The sequence below is a fragment of the Nasonia vitripennis genome, chromosome 3, assembly GCF_009193385.2.
Source record: "Nasonia vitripennis strain AsymCx chromosome 3, Nvit_psr_1.1, whole genome shotgun sequence".
Taxonomy (NCBI): Eukaryota; Metazoa; Arthropoda; class Insecta; order Hymenoptera; family Pteromalidae; genus Nasonia; species Nasonia vitripennis.
The window spans coordinates 2,584,730-2,604,708 of NC_045759.1; the positions used below are offsets into that span (position 1 = coordinate 2,584,730).

At 44.6% G+C, this 19,979-nt stretch overlaps 3 protein-coding genes and 1 pseudogene across 4 annotated transcripts; all 4 read right to left on the reverse strand.

The window, feature by feature from the left end:
- Positions 1 to 816: 816 nt before the first annotated feature.
- LOC116416776 (probable cytochrome P450 6a13) lies at positions 817 to 1,636 on the reverse strand. Its single transcript, XM_031926349.2, has 3 exons — positions 1,374 to 1,636; positions 1,056 to 1,284; positions 817 to 986 (listed from the first exon to the last, which is right to left on the reverse strand). Exons 1-3 carry the CDS (start codon positions 1,569 to 1,571, stop codon positions 817 to 819), a joined length of 597 nt encoding a protein of 198 aa, XP_031782209.1. The 5' UTR covers positions 1,572 to 1,636.
- LOC100122628 lies at positions 1,574 to 2,717 on the reverse strand (annotated as a pseudogene).
- A 377-nt stretch (positions 2,718 to 3,094) lies between these two features.
- Positions 3,095 to 5,076, reverse strand: CYP6CK8 (cytochrome P450 6CK8). Its single transcript, NM_001172537.1, has 6 exons — positions 4,844 to 5,076; positions 4,410 to 4,779; positions 4,002 to 4,342; positions 3,692 to 3,925; positions 3,368 to 3,619; positions 3,095 to 3,290 (listed from the first exon to the last, which is right to left on the reverse strand). The coding sequence occupies exons 1-6, from the start codon at positions 5,031 to 5,033 to the stop codon at positions 3,127 to 3,129; spliced, it is 1,551 nt and encodes a 516-aa protein (NP_001166008.1). The 5' UTR covers positions 5,034 to 5,076; the 3' UTR covers positions 3,095 to 3,126.
- Positions 5,077 to 5,352: 276 nt separating this feature from the next.
- Positions 5,353 to 19,794, reverse strand: LOC100122651 (mediator of RNA polymerase II transcription subunit 15). 2 transcript variants are annotated; one of them, XM_008205725.4, is made up of 8 exons: positions 19,207 to 19,794; positions 13,460 to 13,594; positions 8,950 to 9,068; positions 7,290 to 7,718; positions 6,969 to 7,208; positions 6,584 to 6,888; positions 6,327 to 6,510; positions 5,353 to 6,243 (listed from the first exon to the last, which is right to left on the reverse strand). In XM_008205725.4, exons 1-8 carry the CDS (start codon positions 19,244 to 19,246, stop codon positions 5,983 to 5,985), a joined length of 1,713 nt encoding a protein of 570 aa, XP_008203947.1. In that variant the 5' UTR covers positions 19,247 to 19,794; the 3' UTR covers positions 5,353 to 5,982. The 2 variants fall into 2 exon arrangements, with proteins under 2 accessions (XP_008203947.1, XP_008203949.1); XM_008205727.4 differs by lacking the exon at positions 13,460 to 13,594.
- Between the last annotated feature and the right edge of the window lie 185 nt (positions 19,795 to 19,979).

The following is a 19,979-nucleotide window of genomic DNA, read 5'->3' on the forward strand; positions in this document are numbered from 1 at the left end:
CCTCAAGCTCGACTCGCTTTCTCTCTTTCTCTCTCTCTCTCTCTCTCTCTCTCTCTCTCTCTCTCTCTCTCTCTCTTCGCGTTAATCGCCGTCAGAGCCCTTTTCACCCTTTCCTCCAAGACACCTCCTCCCCGCACCCTCCGAATAATTAATCGCTCGCGTCGAACTTCCGACTCCTGAAGCGCTACTCCCCCGCACGCACACACACACACACACACACACACACGTACACTCCGAATCCGCCATGCCAGCCGACGACTCTTCTTCTTCCACCCCCGCCAGGAGATCGGATATGTGCGTGGGTGGGGGTTGAAAAGCTCGAGCCACGCCCTCGAACGCCGAGCTCCGGCCAATGACGCCCGGACGTCGCGACGCTGCGCCGTCCACCAATAGGATTACCATCTGACTCGGTGTTTCGCTTGTCGCGCGGCGGCGGCGTCGGCGGTGCCCACCTACACGCGCTCACAGCGCGGATGTGTACGTATGCTCTTCAATTTCGCGCGGCTCCGTCAAGCCGCGCGCGCTTTTGCTGCCGCGCTGCGGCGAGTCTGCGCAGATACCCGAGCGACGAGTCGAGGACTATCCGGGATTACGGGTTTAGCTATGATGCGGGGGTGTAGGGTGCTTGTCTTTTCCGCTTTCCTTTTTTTTTATTCGTTCTCCTGCGCGCTGGATGTTACCTTTTTTCGAGGATTAACGTTTAGCGTCGTATATGGTATATGATTTTTGGGTGGTGCTTGCGAGATTGAGGAGCTGAGGGATCGATTGGTGCTGAAAGAGTATTTTATAACAATCGGATTATACACAGACGAGCATTCACTTCCGTCTGTGCTCGAATCGCAGAGTGAGCTTGTGGTCCGGAGACACGAAAAAGCTCTCCGACGTAAACTTGACCGGCAGAACCGTGTTCTGACTGATGTAAAATTTGTAGTTGTGCAGCAGCCGGGCAATGGCCAGCTTCGACTGCAGTGTTCCGAACCTCTTTCCTGGAAGAAAACAATACGGGTTGACAAGAGTTGATCAATCGATCGTTGAATTTTCTAAAGTTTCTATACCGATGCAATTTCGCGGGCCTTCGCCGAATGCCAGGTTGACGTAGGGCGATCGATCGACCGAGTTCTCCTTGGAGAAGCGAGTGGGGTCGAACTTGTGGGGGTTCGGGAAGTGTTTCGGGTCGTAGTGCACACCCAGGGTGGAAATGACGACCGGCATTCCCTTCGGTATCACGTAATCGGACAGTCGCTGCCGCACAAGCGGTTCAGGAACACCACTCCCGGATACTTTCTTTCAGTTTCTGAAAAATTCGAAATTTGCCTTTATACGCTTGCTGACAACGGAGGCTTTTCGAGGGAAAAATGTCCACCTAAGAACACCATGTTCAGATATTCCATCTCCATGAGAGCGTTGTGAGTGAAGCCGTTTCTCTCCGCGACTTCGTCGATCTCCTGCTGCAGCTTCTCCTGGATATCCGGATTCAGGGCCATCTCGAGGAGGCAGTAGGACACAACAGACGTAGTCGTCTCGAATCCGGCGATGAATAATAAGTAAGCTTGGGCCGTTGCTTCAACCATGCTTATCCTGTCACTGTCCGCTGACAATCAAATAGAACCGTGTTATTCAAATTCTTTCCCGCTTCGTACCGTAGGTCGATACGAGCGATACCTTCCTTATCTCCCTCCGGCTTCTGCTCGTCGTCCAGCAGCATTCCCTTATCGACAAGCTGCATCAAGAGATTCATAAAGTCTTTCCTCGTGACTTTCTCTCTGCGTCGGTAATCCACGGTCTCGGCGAAAATTCTTGTGAAGAACTCCCTGACTTCCTTGGGATTGATCGGTATGCTCACGTTCGAGAGGAGGCCTGGGAAAAATACGACCAGTAGCATCTTGAACCTGCCGAAAGCTAGTCCCCTCATGCCCAGTCTTCGGAAATCGTTGTCGGGGTTTTTCAAGCTGCTACTTATGAAGCCTTGGGAAGATATTACGTCGGTTGCGTACCTACAACGATATAAGCAACATTTTCATACGATAAAAACACACACGCGTACATCTATATCGCGTATTTTCTAAAAAACACTTGGATACACGCACCTTCCTACGATCTCAATGATGTTCAATTCGTCGGTCAGCTTGAGTTCAGTTTCGCAAGTTTTGATCATCTGCTCGGAAACGTCCGACATGAGTGGAAAGATCTGGCGGAGTTTTCCAGGTGTGAAGGTTGGCGATAATTTGCTACGAAGTCGCTTCCACGGCTTGCCGGGCATGAGAAACAGGTTGCACGTCAGCTTATCGACTTTCTCGTTGGTGAACCAGCCTCGGTCGATGAATCGCTGAAACTCCTTGACCAGCACTAGATTGATGAGCTCCGGATCGTTGACCATCAGCACGGGTCGATTGAACAGATACACACCGTAGAACGGGTGTTGACTGAACTTATTGTACCAGTCCCAAAACAAGTTTCCTGCAGCGGTTTCAATTAGTTCGATCTTTCGAAGACAACTCGTAGCAAAGGTAATTCAATATACTCTGTCACATCGACTCACCAAGTGCTTTTTTCCCAGTGAACAGCGGAACCGGAATATTTCCGAGCGGTATCGATGGTGCTTCGTGAGGGACGTTACATTTCTTCCAGTAATTGTATACGCACAATTTTAGGTAAAAATACACAGCTGTCAATACTGCAGCTAATAAAAAAAGCTTGCTGCTCAAGTATTCCAACATTTTTAATCCTTAGCGTTCTAATAGTCTGAACAGATTGATAGCTGCAAATAAAAGCTTAATGGGAATAAAACCATTATTAGATCATGACTGCATTAAATAACGCACAATCATGACTCGTTTTAATAATCCATCTTTAAGAGCGAGATTAATCATGCACATAAGATATGACTCGAATACTCGTTGCTGTCGTCTGTCATTATAAAAGGCATAAATGAAATTTTTTCTCTCATCAAGTGTCGTTGATAAGACATCATTGCTTTCGATAAGTGGCTTTGTTAAGTTTTATAATAGACGATAAGCTGATTGATTTACGATACAAATGCGTGTAAAAGAGCCTATTTATACATGCATGGGTATACAAGATAAATCAAATCAAATTGTTAGCAGAGCTTATTTTATTAGTATACATCTATCGTTTAGTAAGTTTTAAATACAAATCTTTCTCAGCGACAGTCAGAAAAGTACGATTACTATACTCTAATGGTACCGGAGTTTCGTCACAGATTGAAAACGTGTATTTTGATAAAAGAGTTGCCAGAGCTAATTTTCCTTGCATCAATGCGATTCTTTTTGCTGCAAATAAAAAAAATTATAATAGAGATTCACTCATTTTTACCTATACCTTAAAGAGAATAAATGTTTCTATTTACCGATACATATTCTCGGTCCTTCTCCAAAGGGCAAGAAACAATAAGCGCTCCTCTGAGCAAGATTTTCTTTCGAAAAACGCAAAGGCTCGAATTTTTCCGGCTCAGGGTAAATATCAGGATCTCTCTGTAAACCTGATACCGAAATTGCCAATCTCATTCCCTTTGGTATCCGAAGATCAGTGCCAGGAATCTGGTAATCCTTTGTACAGAGTCGGTTTACGAAAGGAACGGGTGGATGCTTCCTTAAAGTTTCTGAAACCGAATGATGGAAATGTATTCTCATAACTTGAATAGAGCAATTATTCCTTACACCGTTGATCTTACCATTAAAAGTCATGTCGAGATATTTCATGTTCATTATATTGTCGTAATTGAAGCCTTCTGGACTATTGGCCACTTCGTCGATCTCTTCTTGTAGTTTTTCCTGAACTTCTGGATATTTGGCTAATTCGTGTAAACAGTAAGTAACGGTAGTGGAAGTCGTTTCAAAGCCTGCTATGAAAAACACAAAAACTTGCGCCGCTGCCTCTAACATGTTCAGTTTTCTATTCTTCATTTCTAAAATAAAAACCACCATAAAATGAGAAAAGTTACAAACATCTCAGTTTTGGAACAAGAAAGATTTAATCAGTACCAGCTGGGTCAGATTTATTTACTATTGGAGCCTTGTCACTTCCTTGTTTGTGATCTGTAAGATCCATCAATAAATTGATGAAATCGTTTCTTACTATTTTGCTTTTTACTCGATGATTCACCACATCCTCAAATATTCGAATGAAGAATTTATTAACATTACTACTGAATACTCGTAATCGTAAGAAATTGAGAATGTTCGATCCGAATATACTCAGTGTAGCGGAGTATTTCCCTAAATCTGTGCCTGATTTTCCATTATTGCGAAATTCATTGTTTGGATCTTTTAAGCTATTGCAGTTGAATCCAAAAGCCACATTTGATATGCAATCAGTTATGAACCTATAAATATATACAGATGAATATAACGTTTGCGAAATTCTAGCATTGTTGCAAACAGGGCGTTTACCTTTCGACTAAATCCTTCATATCTATCACATCCGTTACTTCGAGAATTTTGTCGCATATATCGACAAATTCATGCGAAACTTCGTACAGCAATGGATACAACTGCTTCAGCTTTCCAGAAGTAAATATCGGCGTTAATTTTGTTCTCAAATTTTTCCATCTTTCGCCAGGTAGTCTGAACAAATTAAACGACATAGGATCGACATCCACGTTCGAGTGTATACCTCTGTCGTAAAAGTATGGAAAATCCTTTACCAAAATGAGCCTTATCAGTTCAAGATCATTTATCACTAGAATCGGATTATGAAAAATGTAAATGCCAAAATATTTCTCTTTACGAAACTTGTCGTAATGCTGTCTCACAAGCTCGCCTGAAAAAGGTATTCAATAATTACTACGTCTTTTTATGATCTCAAGTTTTTGTAAAATATGTACCGATTGTTATCTTATCCAAAAGGAAATTCTTATTGATGTTCCCAAGCACAATATTAGGAGGCACGTGTGGCACTTTTTTCCTACTCCAATAATTGAACAAAACGAACTTTAAATAAAGATAAACTCCTGCGATAGCTATGGAAATCCATAGTGTTTTTATACATAGAATTTGCCAAATATTGAGCAGCATACTATTGGTATTGCGCAGTTTCTCTGCCGCTGCAAGACTGAAGAAAACGCAGTTTGAATAACGCATGTAGATAATGACAATCATTTATCTTCAACGCTACCAGTAAATCGTCTTAAGTAAGAGTTCAAGAGCTGTCTGAATGCGAAAGATAGAAGAACTGGTTAAGCAAAAAATATTAGCAATTTTATTTTTATTAATTAGGCATATTGTTACGTTTATAAAAAATGCTCATTTTTGGCTGCGTAAATCTTCTCTGCAAACATTCATTGCATTTTTGGCTGAAAATGGGCGTATATGAGGATTAAATAAAAATCCAGTTTTTAATAAATCAAAAAAAAGTTTATTAAAAAGTAAATAAATTATATACACAATGCTTAACGTTAAAGGCAAGGCCCTAAGCGTGATGCGTAACGTTTCAACCTCACGTAACGTCGCTCGTCACCTATCTGACGACTATTCGTAATCATGTACAATGCACACTTATACATAAACAAAGAGCGTTTTGATTACGTCAATTATAAATAAAAGTCCCCTCTACAGGGGGATCCCCGAACGAAAATCCCGCGCTCCGCGCGCATCTATCAGTCGCGCCTACCGTTCGTAAGTAGGGCGAAAGTCGATCGATTAAACGTAGTAGGTAAAATAAATAATACTTCGACCCCGAGTGCCTGAGCCGAGGCCTCATTTACGCGTCGATTAAGGATAAGCACCGGACGGCTGGATTCTCAGGACGTGCAATGAGAATCCACCCGTCGCGATATTTCATTAATTGTCTTCGCTACTTATGTCGTAACCAAGCTACACATGCAACCACCGTATGTGTGTCCTCGATTCACCGAGGAAACTATCAAGAATCACCCGTCGTCTCTCTTTCTTTGCAACAAAATAAGAAGGAAAAAAAGAAGTCATAAAAATAGAAATAACAACAAGATGTGGGGTCATAGGGTGTCTAGGACGACTCGTCGTCTGATCGAGCATGCTGCGTGGAGTTGTCGTGGCTCTTGTAGGCGGAGAAGAAGGCCAGAGCTTTCATGAGCTGGTAGCTCTTGCTGATGGGTATGTTGCTGTCGTAGAGGCTCTTGGAGGACTTGCAGTCGACGTAGAACCACCAGTTGCACTTGAGGATCGTCTGGTCGAAGAGGGTCGATTCCGGGCACAGGAAACTCTTCATTATCAGACCGTCGTCCGTCAGAGCGCAGACGTGGAAGACCTGGAGAAATGTTTTACTCGTATTATGGCTTTGCTACAAATTGAAATTTTGCTAAGCGCGAGTAGGAAATGTCTTTGTTGTACCATGCAACCGAGATCCTCGTCGGCGTAGAGGCCGGGAAAGTGCTTCTGGTCACCGCAGTAGAAGGTGGTGTCAGGTAGATCCACTCGACTGGCGAAGTTGTCGTCGAAGTTTTTGTCGTAGCCGACGGGATAGTACTCGCGCGGCGCGTTCATCACCTTCGTGACCCCCGGATTGCTGTTTTGTCTGGAAGAGAACGTCAGAGAAATGAAAATCAAGAAAGTTTTTCAATTACCAAACTATTCTCCGACAGTCTTACTTTTTCACAGGTGCCATCGTGGTGGTGCTCGTGGTAGTAGTGGGTCCCTGTTGCCTCTGCAGCAACTGTTGCTGCCTGAGGTGTATGGCAGCCTCGAGAGCCTCGAGGGTGATGTTGCTGGCTTCGGCGAGAGCTTTCAGCGACGTCTCCATACCTTGGATCGGCGCCAGGGACGGCAGGTTGGGCATAGACTGGCGTTTTTCCTGAGTCTGCGTCTGCATGTTCTCCGATGCCGTGATCGGTTGCAGACTCATCAGCGTCATTTGGTTCACCGACGAGGCTTGCTCCTCGCTCGGAAGTGGTAACTGCAAGGTCGTGAATTTAGGTTTGAATCAGGTTGGTTCAATCGATCGAATGCGTTGAAAAGGAATGATCAGTATTATACCTGGTTGGAGTCGTCTTTGGAAACCTCGTTAACGGAATCCTCGAGTATGGTGGGACTGTTGCTGATCCTATCGGTGAGCTGGGCCATCGACGCCGGCATACCAACGAAAGGCGGCACACCTCTGTTGGGAGCTGCGATGGCCATCACCGGCTTGTTCAGGAGCTTGTCCGCGTTGACGATGCTTCCGGCTGGCGGAATCGCCGCGACGATGTTGGGCAGACGGGCTGGCGACGAGACTTGCTGAAATTCCATCAGAATTTCATCATCAGCGATTATCTCCGAGCAACAAACTTAACGATACCTAAAAGGTCTCTCCTATACCTGAACTCTCCTGGTCTGAGTAGCCTGCTGCAGCGCTTGCTGCGGGTACTGCACCATCTGCTGCTGTTGCTTCATCATAGCCTCCTGTTGCTGCTGCCTCTGCTGTTTGAGCATCTGCATTGCCAGCATCTCCTGCTGGAGCTTCTGCTGCTGCATGATCTTGGACTCGAGTTGAGCCCGCTGCTGTTGCTTCAGAATGTCGTCCTGCTGCTGAGCTGTGTAGACTGGTCTAGGGGCATTCGCCACTGCATTCGCCGTCGAATTCTGCTGGACTACCAGACGCTGACGCTCCGGCTGCTGAGCCATGGGTCTAGAGGCTCCTGGAGGTAATGGCTTGAAGGGCGGGACTCCCACGCGGTTGCGTTGCGCTTGCAGGGATTGCTGCTGCTGCTGTTGGAAGACCTGACGAGCATCCTCCCGGTTGGACAGCTAAAATTTGATTTTTTTTTAGTAAGTTGAATTGAAGTTATCATCATCATTACTTAAGGGACTCGGTGCATTCTAATAATAGAGGCTCATCTGCATGCACATTGAGCAACAGAACTCGATCGATAAACCGTATAAAAATATGCGACAAAAAATCGAACCAGAGTCAACAACTCCGCAGAACTGGATCATCCGAGTTCGAGCATCCTCTCCAACGCAACAAATCATAATCCCGACCAATAAGCAACGTCAACCTCATCTCCGCGAAAGTTGCACAACTACTCGAAGACACGTAGAAAAAAAGCTCGAGGATGCGCAACTTGCACAATGTTTATAAGAAACGCGTCAAAAGCGTCAATAGCCGGTGTAATTGCTTTTTACAGTTCAATCCACGCCGCGCACGTTATATAGCAACAGCAGCAGTAGCCTTACGTCTATGTATACACCCCGGCATTCACGCACCAGTTAACGCAAGGCCGTGTCTTTGCGAGACCATATCACTATACACAGGTATACACGCGAGTATAGCACGACGCACAGCTGAGTAGGTAAGGCAGGTTATTTGAGCGAAAGTCGTGTGCGGCGATGGCGGTGGCCGAATGCATCGAAAGTGCATTTTGCGATATTAATGGAAGTGGAGAGCATGTGGCGCATGGCGAGCGTTTTCTCTATTTAGTAACCTTTAGCGCGCGAGCACGTTGACGTGTGCATAGCTGGCCAGGCGCGTAACTGTGTTCTTAAAGATTATACGTGAATGGAAATTACTTTGTTCGACTAGGCGCTCCTTTTTATTGCGGACTGAGCGATCGACGCTCTGTGTTATTGTTATTGCCCGGTATGTTCCGAGAGTTAGTCCGTATTTTACGTCGAACGCAAAAGACTCTTATGTTAATTTTGACACTTGGAATCAGGCTGCTCGGACTTTCAAAAATTCAAATACGATTATAAAAAAAACATGAACTACATGATTAGCTTGAAACCTGGCTCTCGTTCGGGCACCTCTTATTTATCCGCACATACATTCAATTACTCGCGGAGGAGAGTAAAAATACGAATTACGCGATAAACTTTCGTACAACGATCGCAATCCCATTAGAATAATAAGCCCGGATAGCGATTGGGCTCGAGTGCGTATACAGATTAGATTAATATTTATGCAAGACCGAAATCGTATCTCCTGCATCAAAAAGTCGGAGAGAGAGATATATATATATATATATATATATATACTCACCACATTAGGATGCACGACGGGAAGGCCGCTCCGGCTGTTCTGCTGTACGCTGCGTCTTCGGCTGACCTCCAAATTCGTCAAAGAATCTCGAAAGCCGAGCTCGTCCCCGATTGAAAAACCTGAAAAAATGTAGGTCTGTCAGTTATTGTATCTCCTCGTCGTAAAAGCGCGCGCTTCTTGCTGCGATGATCTTTCAATTTGGAAACGGGATGATGAGACGTGACTTTTTTTTTTATTTCTTTAAGATATCTTAACTTTTTGCATAATCGATGAATCATTCATGTGCATATGATACGCTATAACAAAGAAATTCCGCGAGAGTTAACGATTAAATCATTCTGTTCCCGCGTGAGTGTGGGGGTTACGTTACCCAAGGATTCTTAAAAACGTGTGCAGCGAAAATAAGGCTAGATCTAGAAAATTAGCTAACTCAACTAAATGCGCGCGCGCGCGCGCGTGTGTGTATGTAGTGCGAGAGGTTGACCTTCTGCTCTCAACTGCTTATGTGCGAACGCGAGAACTTGCTCAACGGGCTCAAAATTACATCATGTGTGTGAGAGTATCCGTGTGTGCGCAGCGTTGAAGCATCGAGATGAGTTGGTCGATTGAGTTTTTCTCGTCATATAGGGGAGATCATTTCAAAATGCCGAAGATTCCAAAAGGCTCGTCGATCAGCCTGAGAGAATTTGGAAACTGTGACTTATTGGAGGATCGGTTTTCGATTGTTTATGCACGAAGTTTTGAAAGAGTGACATTGAGATGAGGTATAGAAAGCTGAGTTAATTTGCCGAGAGCTGACAATTAATGTACTTTATAATAAGCGATTGGGCCTCTGATGGCCGGGCTTGTAATTGTATTAGGCTAATGATAGGATGTAGCTTAATCAAACGCGTTTACAGTTACGTCCAAATCTCACCGATGAATTTTCACTCCGAGATCATCTCAATAAATCTGACAGAGAAACAAAAATACGTTCATCGTATGGAAGCAAATCTCCATTTCGAAAGCCGCCATACGACTCGAGCTATATTCTCACAGCAAAAACCATAAAGCCGAATGAGTTTCGAGCACTTATAAACAATTACGGAAGTTACACAAGATGTGCGCTGCGGTTCCAAATCCCGTATACATAACACGCGACTCCACATATACACCGCGCGTCGAATCGACACGCGAAACTATCTTTCACCGCATTAGATGTAAATGAATCGCAATCAGAGGCAACTTGTTGCATAGCCGCGTCTCTGATAGAAGCTGTATATAAGACGAGTATTAAAAGCTATTACAAAATCAAAATTTGACAAGTGACTCGCCTCTAACGCATCGCTATGAAAACAAAATAAGAAGCTGTCGTAATTATTTCACGAGACAAGACATTAGGCGACCTCAGAGACACTTGCGACTGGTGTCAGTATCTCCATTAATCCGTCACAGAAACATCGAGCAAACTAACAGCTCGTCGTCGATATGAAAAATTCAGTCTACTCTCTCTCTCTCTCGCATGAAATAATATAAAATTACGTACACGACGTCCTGTGTCGAGAGAGAGAGAGAGAGAGAGAGAGAGAGAGAGAGACGCACGCGAAAAAGAAAAAAAAAGTTCATTAGACTCAGGCCAAGGTGGGCCGCATATAAATCATCGCTTGTCGCGAGTTTTTCAGGTCCGCGCATAATCCGCGACACGCGAATATTTTTTTCTTCATCGACTAGTTATACGTGAAAGTTTAGACGCGAAATGAGGATCGAAGACGTGCAATTATAGTTCGCGTGCAGAAAGCCAAGATTTCGACAGAATTTTCGACGAGGTTGTTTAAAAAAAAAAAAAAAAAACACGTTTATATAAAAATGCGGCCTCGATTAGTCCCTCTCTCGTCGATGAATCATTTCTGTATATTTTTGTAAATTTTTAGAAACACCTCTCGTTGTTTCTCTTTGAGGTCAGCTAGATTGCAATTTCTATATCTGCGGTCGTCGGTATTTTCAAAACGTTTAAAAACTCACTGCAGCATTCTGTTGTACACGTATAACGAAGAAACCTTTTTTCGGGGTGTGGGAAGATTACGGGCACAAGGCGACGATTATCGGTCATTTTATTATCATCGTTGCGAAATAGAGAAGGTTTGCATAAATGTCCGTATAAAAGCCATTAAACGTGTCCTGCAATTCATAAACATTGCGCGGAAACCTCGTAACTTTCTCTAGAAAAACATTATATTCGTTACACTTGCATTTTTCCTACTCACGATCGATAAAATCCCGCGGAGATTTACATGTTCGTTATTACGCGTGTGATATATACGAGCGATGAGTATAAGGAATACATAACGAGGCTAAACCGCGCGCTTTTTAAATTTCAAACGGCTCCATTACCTAAATATCGCCGCTAATTGGCTTTTCAAGCGACTCTCACAACTCAGCGTCACAGCGACGACTTATTGAAACCAAAAACCCATGAATTTCACAATGGACGCGCTTTAAGCAAACCTCCAGTGCTAAAACAGTCGCGGACTATTTTTAGAGCCATACGACTTCGCCGCGTAGCAATAAACTGTATTTATCGACATGGTAATAAGTCTCTCTCGGTGACAGTCTGCATAGGCCAGAGGTTAAAGCCGCTTCAGAAGCGCGTACACGGCTGCTTTCGCGACACAGAAAGCACGTGTGCACACAGCCGTGTGTATGCGCGTACACGAGTCGAGTAGCCTCTGATGACTTTCTATGAGGCCAATCATTGTCGCGCTCCGATGGCCCACATGATTTGTCGCGTGCAGGTGGGCTATACTCCCTGATTCGTATCTCGATTTTTTTTTATCAACTCGACGAAATTACGGACTATCATAGACTCCGAGCGTGATGTCATTTTTTACTGACTTTTTAACTGCCGTAAACGCGTATCCTTTTAAAAAGCCATTATCGCCTCCTAAACGCGCTATTCTCGCACTCTCCTTGCGCAAGCTCTCGAGCCTTCGACAATCAGTCAGAATTACATGGCAGTTTGGCGGAAAAAAAAAATTATTCCATAACTCATCCGCGATTTTCGAAATCTCCCGCGCGTACGTATACATAGCCCGAGTACACATCACCCCGTCGCGACATTCCTTATATTATCCTATAGGCTAGTGCGCGCGGCACACTTTATCATCGCGCGAGCGCGTTTGCGCAATTTCAAAACCGGCGCGTGTATTACAGGTGGTCAACCGGTCGCGGAACGAATCGCTGTTTGAAGACGCACACATTGTGTGTGCGTTAGCACGAGCCGACGAGGAATATAAGAACCGTTGGATATTCTGCTTTTGAAAAAGGTCGTGCGCGCGCATGCATGCAAATTTTGCATATGTGTGTGCTTTCATACAGATGTAGATTTTCCGGGCGGATCGGTAACGGCGTTGCGTAAGGCAGAAAAGTTCACCAGATGCGACAATTAGCGTGAAGGCGAGCGGAGCTTTATGCTAAGTTATGGGATTATTAAGCGACGATTTTTACGAGGCACCGATTCGCCTATGCATAAATCGTTATGAAATCGGTATCGAGTTAACCGCACGCATTTGCGAAACGAAATTAGCTTCCAAAATATCGCGAAGATCGTTTAATTATGAGCCTCGTTCCCGATTAGTCCTTCGTTGGCTAACTCTCGATGCAAATGCACGGGTCATCTCTCTCAAGGTGGTCCCCCGAACCGTCCACCTACTTACCGATCCTAAACGCCGTCGTCCGGGAAGATCAAAAGCGAAAAAAATGCGAGGAGGAAAAAAAAACCGGCAGAATCCAAGGTAAAAAATGCCAGTGTGTACGTGTCGAAAGGGGCTTCTACGGTCTGGACACAGGCCGACCAAATCCCAAGGTTATATATATATATATATACACTCCCGGCTACTGGACCGAATTATTCACTGGGCGACCGCTCGTACTTTCACATCGCTGACACGGACGACTTCTCGATCTCGAGTGTTTGTAGCTGTGTACAGATGAACCGAACAGCTGGTCTGTAAAGCTGTGTGGATTTCGCATCAAAGAGTGCGTTGGATTTTATTTAAATTCCAATAAATTACATATGCTCGCGTAGTATCAAGTTTTTTCCTCCTCTCGTTTTATTATTCCCGGCATTTTCGCGTAATGAATTTTTATCGCGGAGAAACCTCTTCGAACCGTTGTCGTCCTCTAAATCCCATTCATCAGTTTTTTTTCCAAGCGTTACACTTATGATACACACACACACACACACAAGTTATACAATATTAAAGAGGCTATCCATACACCCGTCAGCGGAAAGAAACTTTCCATCCGGACTTTTTACAGGCATTTAAGTATAAATCGCGAGACTTAAAAACAAAAAACTTAAGGCAACCTTAACAACTACAAGTATGTTACACATATACAGCACACAGGCAGGCACATTCGCAAAAGTTCGCGTTCAAGGCCACACACGAGAGAAGTAAGCGAGAGAATTTTAGGGGTCAGGAGTCTCACACACACAGCACAACAAGATCACAGATCGCAGAGCAACACTCACCGAGACCAACGTAGCCCTTGACGCCTCCGAGATTACGGACCCGAAAGAGGCCCGATTTTTTGAAGGCGCAGTTTAACGTGAAACCAAAGTCCGATTCCAAAACGCACGTGCCCAGTGCCTCTCGCCACGTGCACCCTAAAACCAAATTGCAAAACACACCAGAGGGTCAGTCCGGGATAGAGTGAGTGAGAGAATGAGAGATCGACGATGCTTCGGCGCTCTACAACGTCCCGATTTCTTTTGTTGCTTGGTATTTCTTTCCCGCTTGTACAGTGCTAACGTTGCGTATGCGTTTGATCATCAATTAGAAGAAGAAGTTTTTTTTTTTTTCGTACACGCAGATGACACGATAACACTATACGGGTGTGCGCGTAAAAGCCAAGCAATAAAAGCTATTAGGGCACAGGTTTCTATTCACCTGTTTTCTTTTGATTCTTTACAATGCCTTATCTTTTCATACTCTGTGCTACTAAGTTCAACGTCTTTTGTCGTCCATTTATATTCAGTTCTGTGACGCTGTTGTATTTCTACATATCTTTCTATTATCGAGCGGATCTTGATGTGTATCAAGCCGCGCTGATGTCTTGTTCGGAGTACGTATATCTCCTACTGTAATTTCTGTATGAATGAGATGATCGAATTTCGGTTAATTTTTATATCGAAGCCTAAAGCTCGTATACTTTTTAAAAACGAATGAAAGTACGCAGCGACATTGGATGATTCAGAGAAGATAGGCGCGAGCACAGCCTTCGAAAAGCCTTGCACAGGATAATACGAGAAAGTCGATCAATGAACTTGAAAACTGATGTCGACGACTTGCAATTACGTAGAATTTTTATTTCATTACGTAAGAATGAAAATGTCTTCGCTTCTGACAATTTATCTCCCATACGTCCGTCGAGGTGAAAGAAGGAAGAGGGAGAAATCGTATTACAACGTCAAACTGCCATGACTGACCTCGATCACATTGTCGCAATGACGCATCGGAATAACTCTACATCTCCCTCAATCAACGAAATAACGCAAACGAGCATAAACCAAAAAAAAAAACAACGCCAACATCTCGTTTATTTTTCCACTCTTTCCGCAGCGCCAACTCGCTTATTATACGGAAAATAAGAGAGGCGCAGGTATGCCATCGAAGGTAAAAGTCGTCTCGACGATGTGCTCCGGTTTCTACATCCTCTATACGTGCCGAGCAGCAGCAGCAGCTGCTACGAGCGAGTATAATCGTTTAGATCGTCGTCACTGCAGAGGCGAATATTTTGCGGTCGATCCACCGGCAGCGACGCCTTTTTAAGGTCAGACCGAGAATTTTTTTTTTTACATTCGCTGCGTTGATCGTTGTTTGCTCGGGGCGTCGACAGTTTTTTCTCGCGGTTTGATAATTGATTCGAGGCTATTTATAGTGTAGTAGCGAACCTGCGATGCTACTGTTATTACCTGTTCGCGATTACAGTATGGAATTTGAAAAGCCCGCGCGAGAACGCGAGAAGTGAAAGCTTAAGGGGAATCCCCGGACGCTCTTTTTATTTATCACCCCCTCCATAATCGAATGCCACTAACGCGATTTAGCAGCTGCATATAACGGCTCCGAACCGCCTCGTTAGCAGTGCAACCGCGTATCCGATATCCCGAGCGGTAATTTAACGCTATACTCGTGAATCAGCGTAAGGTTAAAAACCCGAGTACACTGACGCATCTCCGAAACTTTCGTTCCGCCGTCGGCGAGTCATTATCTCTGAGAAAAGCACCAAAAGTCCCACACACACACACACACACACACATACACAATCTTCCGGAAATTCCTGTCCCTCTCTCCAGTCGCCGATGACCGGCTGAATATTGGCGCTAAACGGAGGCGACCGTAGCCTAGTGACCCACTTGACGCGCCGAGACATACTCGGTCGAGTCTCCGAGCTGTATAAGCTTCGTCGTCGTCGTCGTCGTCCCACGGAATCGCTGTAATTCACGCGTGCGCGAGCATTATGGGCCCGTCGTAACGGAGCGGTTCGATGCTAATAGACGATTTTTGGTATGCGATTAGAGCTCGCTGTGACATGTTTTTTTTTTTTCATCCCATCTCTCGATTTTGTAACGGGGATCCGTTAATTTTTCTCACGCATAAACACACTATGATGTGAGGGATAACCGGTCGCGCGACTATTTGTCCGAATTATAATTCTTCGGGTCTCGCGGTTTTCTAAATTTCCCTGCAGCCTCGACAATCTACTTTTACTACTGCGCGACGATTCACTCTCGGAATCGGCGAAGCCCTCAATCATAGCGAACCGCGCGGACGTCGTCCCTAGAATAGGAGGAGGAGACTGGAATTCCTGAATTCGTAGCGATCTGCGAATCGCGATACCTCAGTGCGAAAGTTTCGCGAGAAAGGCGAGGCAATTTTATCGCGGAATCGTAAATTCCCTGCCACTGATGCATTTTCGGCGCGTAAGCCTCGACAATATAAAACGTCGGCGTAGAAAGTGTGTACTCGGGATCGTCTCTCGCCGGGTTATCGGTTAATCCGTTTTATGAGTGGGTTACTATTTTTCTTCGACTGTGCTGTTTCGTAAGCACTTTGAATGTAAACATTACGAGCTTGTTAACTCGGCACTGTTTATAATTGTTCGCTATTACGCGCGGATGAAAATGACTCGATTCGGATAAGCGAGTCTATACTACCCGGTATCCGATTTCCATTCGCCAGAGAGTCGCCGAGAGAAATAGAAGAAAAAAAGAATATAATATGCAAGTGGAGCAGCGGCTGGAGGAGAAAACGTAAAATTAAGTGAAAATCCAAACATGCTAATCCTCGACTTCTTATTACCCCCTAATCCGTTCTATTATTAAAATAGTCGAAACCGCAAAGTATACAGGTGCGCGGGCGATCGAGTTTACGATTTCCAACCGAAAATTGCATGGAAACGCCCTACGGGAATACTTATAAAAAATTCGAATCAATTTTCGCAGTAACACTACACAGTCACATCGATCAATCATATCCCCTACTGCAATTCATATGCCTTCACTTTTCTGATGGACGAATCCGCGCGTCGCGTGCGCTGACCTTTTTCTCTCTCTCTCTCTCTCTCTCTCTCTCTCTCTCTCTCTCTCTCTGATGATGATACACCCAACAAGCGGCTCCCCCAGAGTGACACCGTGTCACTCGCGAGGAAAACTCTAGGAGCCGCATTTTCACCTCGCACTCTCTTTTTCTCTTCAATACATCCGACGATATTGCACGCGTGTGTATAGGTATAATTACGAACTTTCGATGTCGTCCTATTTTTTTCCGCCGCTCTCGATGGGCGAGCCTTGTTATACGCGCGTCCACAACCAGTATTTTTGCACTTTCCAATTGAGATCATTCAGCTGAATCGAGTGTGCGCGTGTGTGTGTGATGCGCTAGAATAGCTGGTTTTGTGGTGACTCGATGAAAAAATAGCCCCACGCACGTGCAAGTATTTCGAAATGGCATCGATTGATTTTTTTGCCCCGGCTTTTTATGCAAACTTATACTCGTTCGTCACATTTGAATCTCTCGGCGATCTGCAGCGGAAAATTTCGAATAAATAACGTAGCAATGAACTTTTTGTCGTGTATCAGGCGCTTCTTTCTTTCGCCGCAGCGTTTATAGATAATGGAGAGGGGAAGAAAAAAACGAATTCCGCGCAGCCCCCTGGTATCAATTAAAACGCTTCGGACGGACTTTCGCAACGACGCATAGCTCTGACGTAGTTGAGAGTGGAGTGTATGGGTTTTGTAAAATTGCTTGAAGCACTGGCTTTTCGAGGTGTATCAAACGAGATGATGCTGTTAGATTCGTTTGTACAAAGAGGAGAACGAGTTAAAATGCGATTGTTGTTTACTTGGAAGTTGACGGCGTTATTTTAACGAAGCTCGAGCTTGGTTTATGAATGCAAAAAGTGGCTAAGCCGTAAAGCTGGAATATTAGTCTTTTTCTTCTCGTTTTAACACGTGGATAAATGCCGAGCGATTTACGGCGAGGCAGTTACCGCGCTTATTAGTCTAGGGAAATTTTAAACCAGTTGGAGTTGTAGCATATTTTCAAGCAAAGGTATATATTGAAAACGGTAGCGATGCGGATTCGATTTTCAAACGCAGCCGTATATAATTGATGACACTGATGATTGGCGGTATCCTGATCATGGATCGAGTATTGCGAACGAGTGAAATTGATCGGAATGACCTAATGCCACTTACATAATACGCAAAATAATCATCGCATATTGTACAAGTCATTCACACACTTGCTCTGCGTATACTTATGGCGCAGCTTGTATGTACATGTTTTATAATATTATATACAGATACACGCGTATGGTATAGTTTACAACAGTCTATACAGTGTGTGTGTGTGTGTATGCGTGTAACTACGTAGATTCGTTAGTCTAATTATAGGAAGAGAGAGAGATATGAAGTCGGTTATTAATGAGAGTAGCTGGAGTATACAAGTAGAGAAGTAATAAGTCAGTCGAGAGTATAGTATTATAGTCGGAAATTAATAGCACAGAATATATATATATATATATATAACGATATGCATATATTTTATATTACATAAAAATAGGAAGATTTGCCCAAAGACCTTTTAGAAATCTCAGTTCCATCAGCATTACAATATACACGTGTACACGAGATTGATTTATGCACATATGTATAATAATATAAGAATATAATTGATCATCTTATGTATAAATACTTTTTTCATTATAATTACGTGTCGTATCTTCGAAGCGCAAAACTGACACTGTCGATACAAGTTTGAAATTTCACCTCGAAGATACGACGCGCAAAAGCTTCATGTGCAAGAAGGATCATCGTATAATCTTCGCTTATATCCATTCAATCGTCGGCTGCAGATGCCGCCAATTTTCCCGACTTTTACGACGCCGTCCAATTTTCCATCAGAATTATAAATCGATCCTCCTTACACGCGCCGCTTATTACATTACATTACTCCGTTATGCACACTCCACAACTTAATCGCCTTCAAAAGCGTAAACAAAACAATCGGCTAACTCTCTGCGCGCAGTTGCAAAATCAAATGCAACTTTATGAGCCGGGGAAAATAGAGTCTATAAGGAGGCCGGCTCCTCAAATAAAAAGAAACCGAAAGTCGCCTCATAACCAGTGCATTTGACCTACAACTTCGAGGAGCGAGTAGGTAGACTATATACACACACAACAGCGGCGGCGCAAAGGTTGCCCGGCCGGATTTTAAATTCCGCTAAATTTAAACTTTCACTCGTTATTTAGCGACTGCTCTCTTTTTTTATTCTCGTCGTTCACACTTTTAACCGGACGGATAAAAGGCAGACTCGCGAGCTTATTGTAGAAAAAATATTAGATTACGCAGTAGAGCAGCCTTATTATTAGGCAACCGCGAGAGCGAAGAGGCGATATTGCACGTGTCGAAACGGAGTAATGGTGCAAAAATCCGAGATTATCATTCCGAGAGGCGCGCGTATTCGAATTGCCGCGTGCGGAACAAAGTGATATAGGCGGAAAATTGCAGTTCAGGGTTGCAAGTCGCTGCACCGGAAGATTCAGCAAGAAACTTTACTGTTACAGAGTCGCCGCGAAGTAGGTTTGTTATATAGTTGGCCATAAACGACAGGGACGAGAAAAAAGAAACCAGTTATCGGATGTGTACTTGATATAATAAGCGAGTCTGCCCTTTTTAAAAGCTGCCGAATGCATGGGTGTGATCGTGTACGTACCGACGACCACGAAGAGGAACAGCGTCGTGGCGATCTTCATCTTCGCCGGTCCAGTCTCGCCGATTCCCCGAGCAACTCTTTCTCTCTCTCTCACAAGTTCGACCGAACGATCGCAATGATACAGAAGCGAGTGTAGGGTATAGATGGGAATACTCGAGACGGGTCGAGAGCGCGTGTGTACAAGAGGTGCTCGCACGAGTCCGACGCAGCTACTGATACCGTATGATGCCCGCGCTTTCGAGAAGGCCCCACCGTCAGGCCCATTCTCGCGTCCAGCGGTGGGGAGCGAGGGGCAGGAAAATCAGGAGAGGTGGGGGTTGGCGCGCGCGCTCGCGTGTGCTATATCGATATCGATTACGGTGAGCTGCTGATGGACGGATTTTTGTGATTAGAGCACGGACGAGGGACTTTCTTTTGCAGCGTCTGGGATTATCGATCGGTGCGAGAATATTCGCGAGATTGAAAGCTCTTTTTTTCGTGCTCGAAATTTCCGTCGATCCGTAACGATTTCCGATGAAATCGGCTCGCTCGAGCGGATAATTATTTATAGAGAACGAGAAGGAAAAAGCTTCTCTCGAGACGAGGCGGAGGAGAGAGGGAGAGAGATGCGAGGAAAGAAAGAGCGAAAAGAGCAGAGGGAAGAGAGAGAGAGAGAGAGAGAGAGAGAGAGAGAGAGAGAGAGAGAGAGAGAGAGAGAAAGAGCGTCTCTCGCCCGGTGGAAAGGAGAGAGAGAGAGAGAGAGAGAGAGAGAGAGAAGTGCCGCTGACCCACTC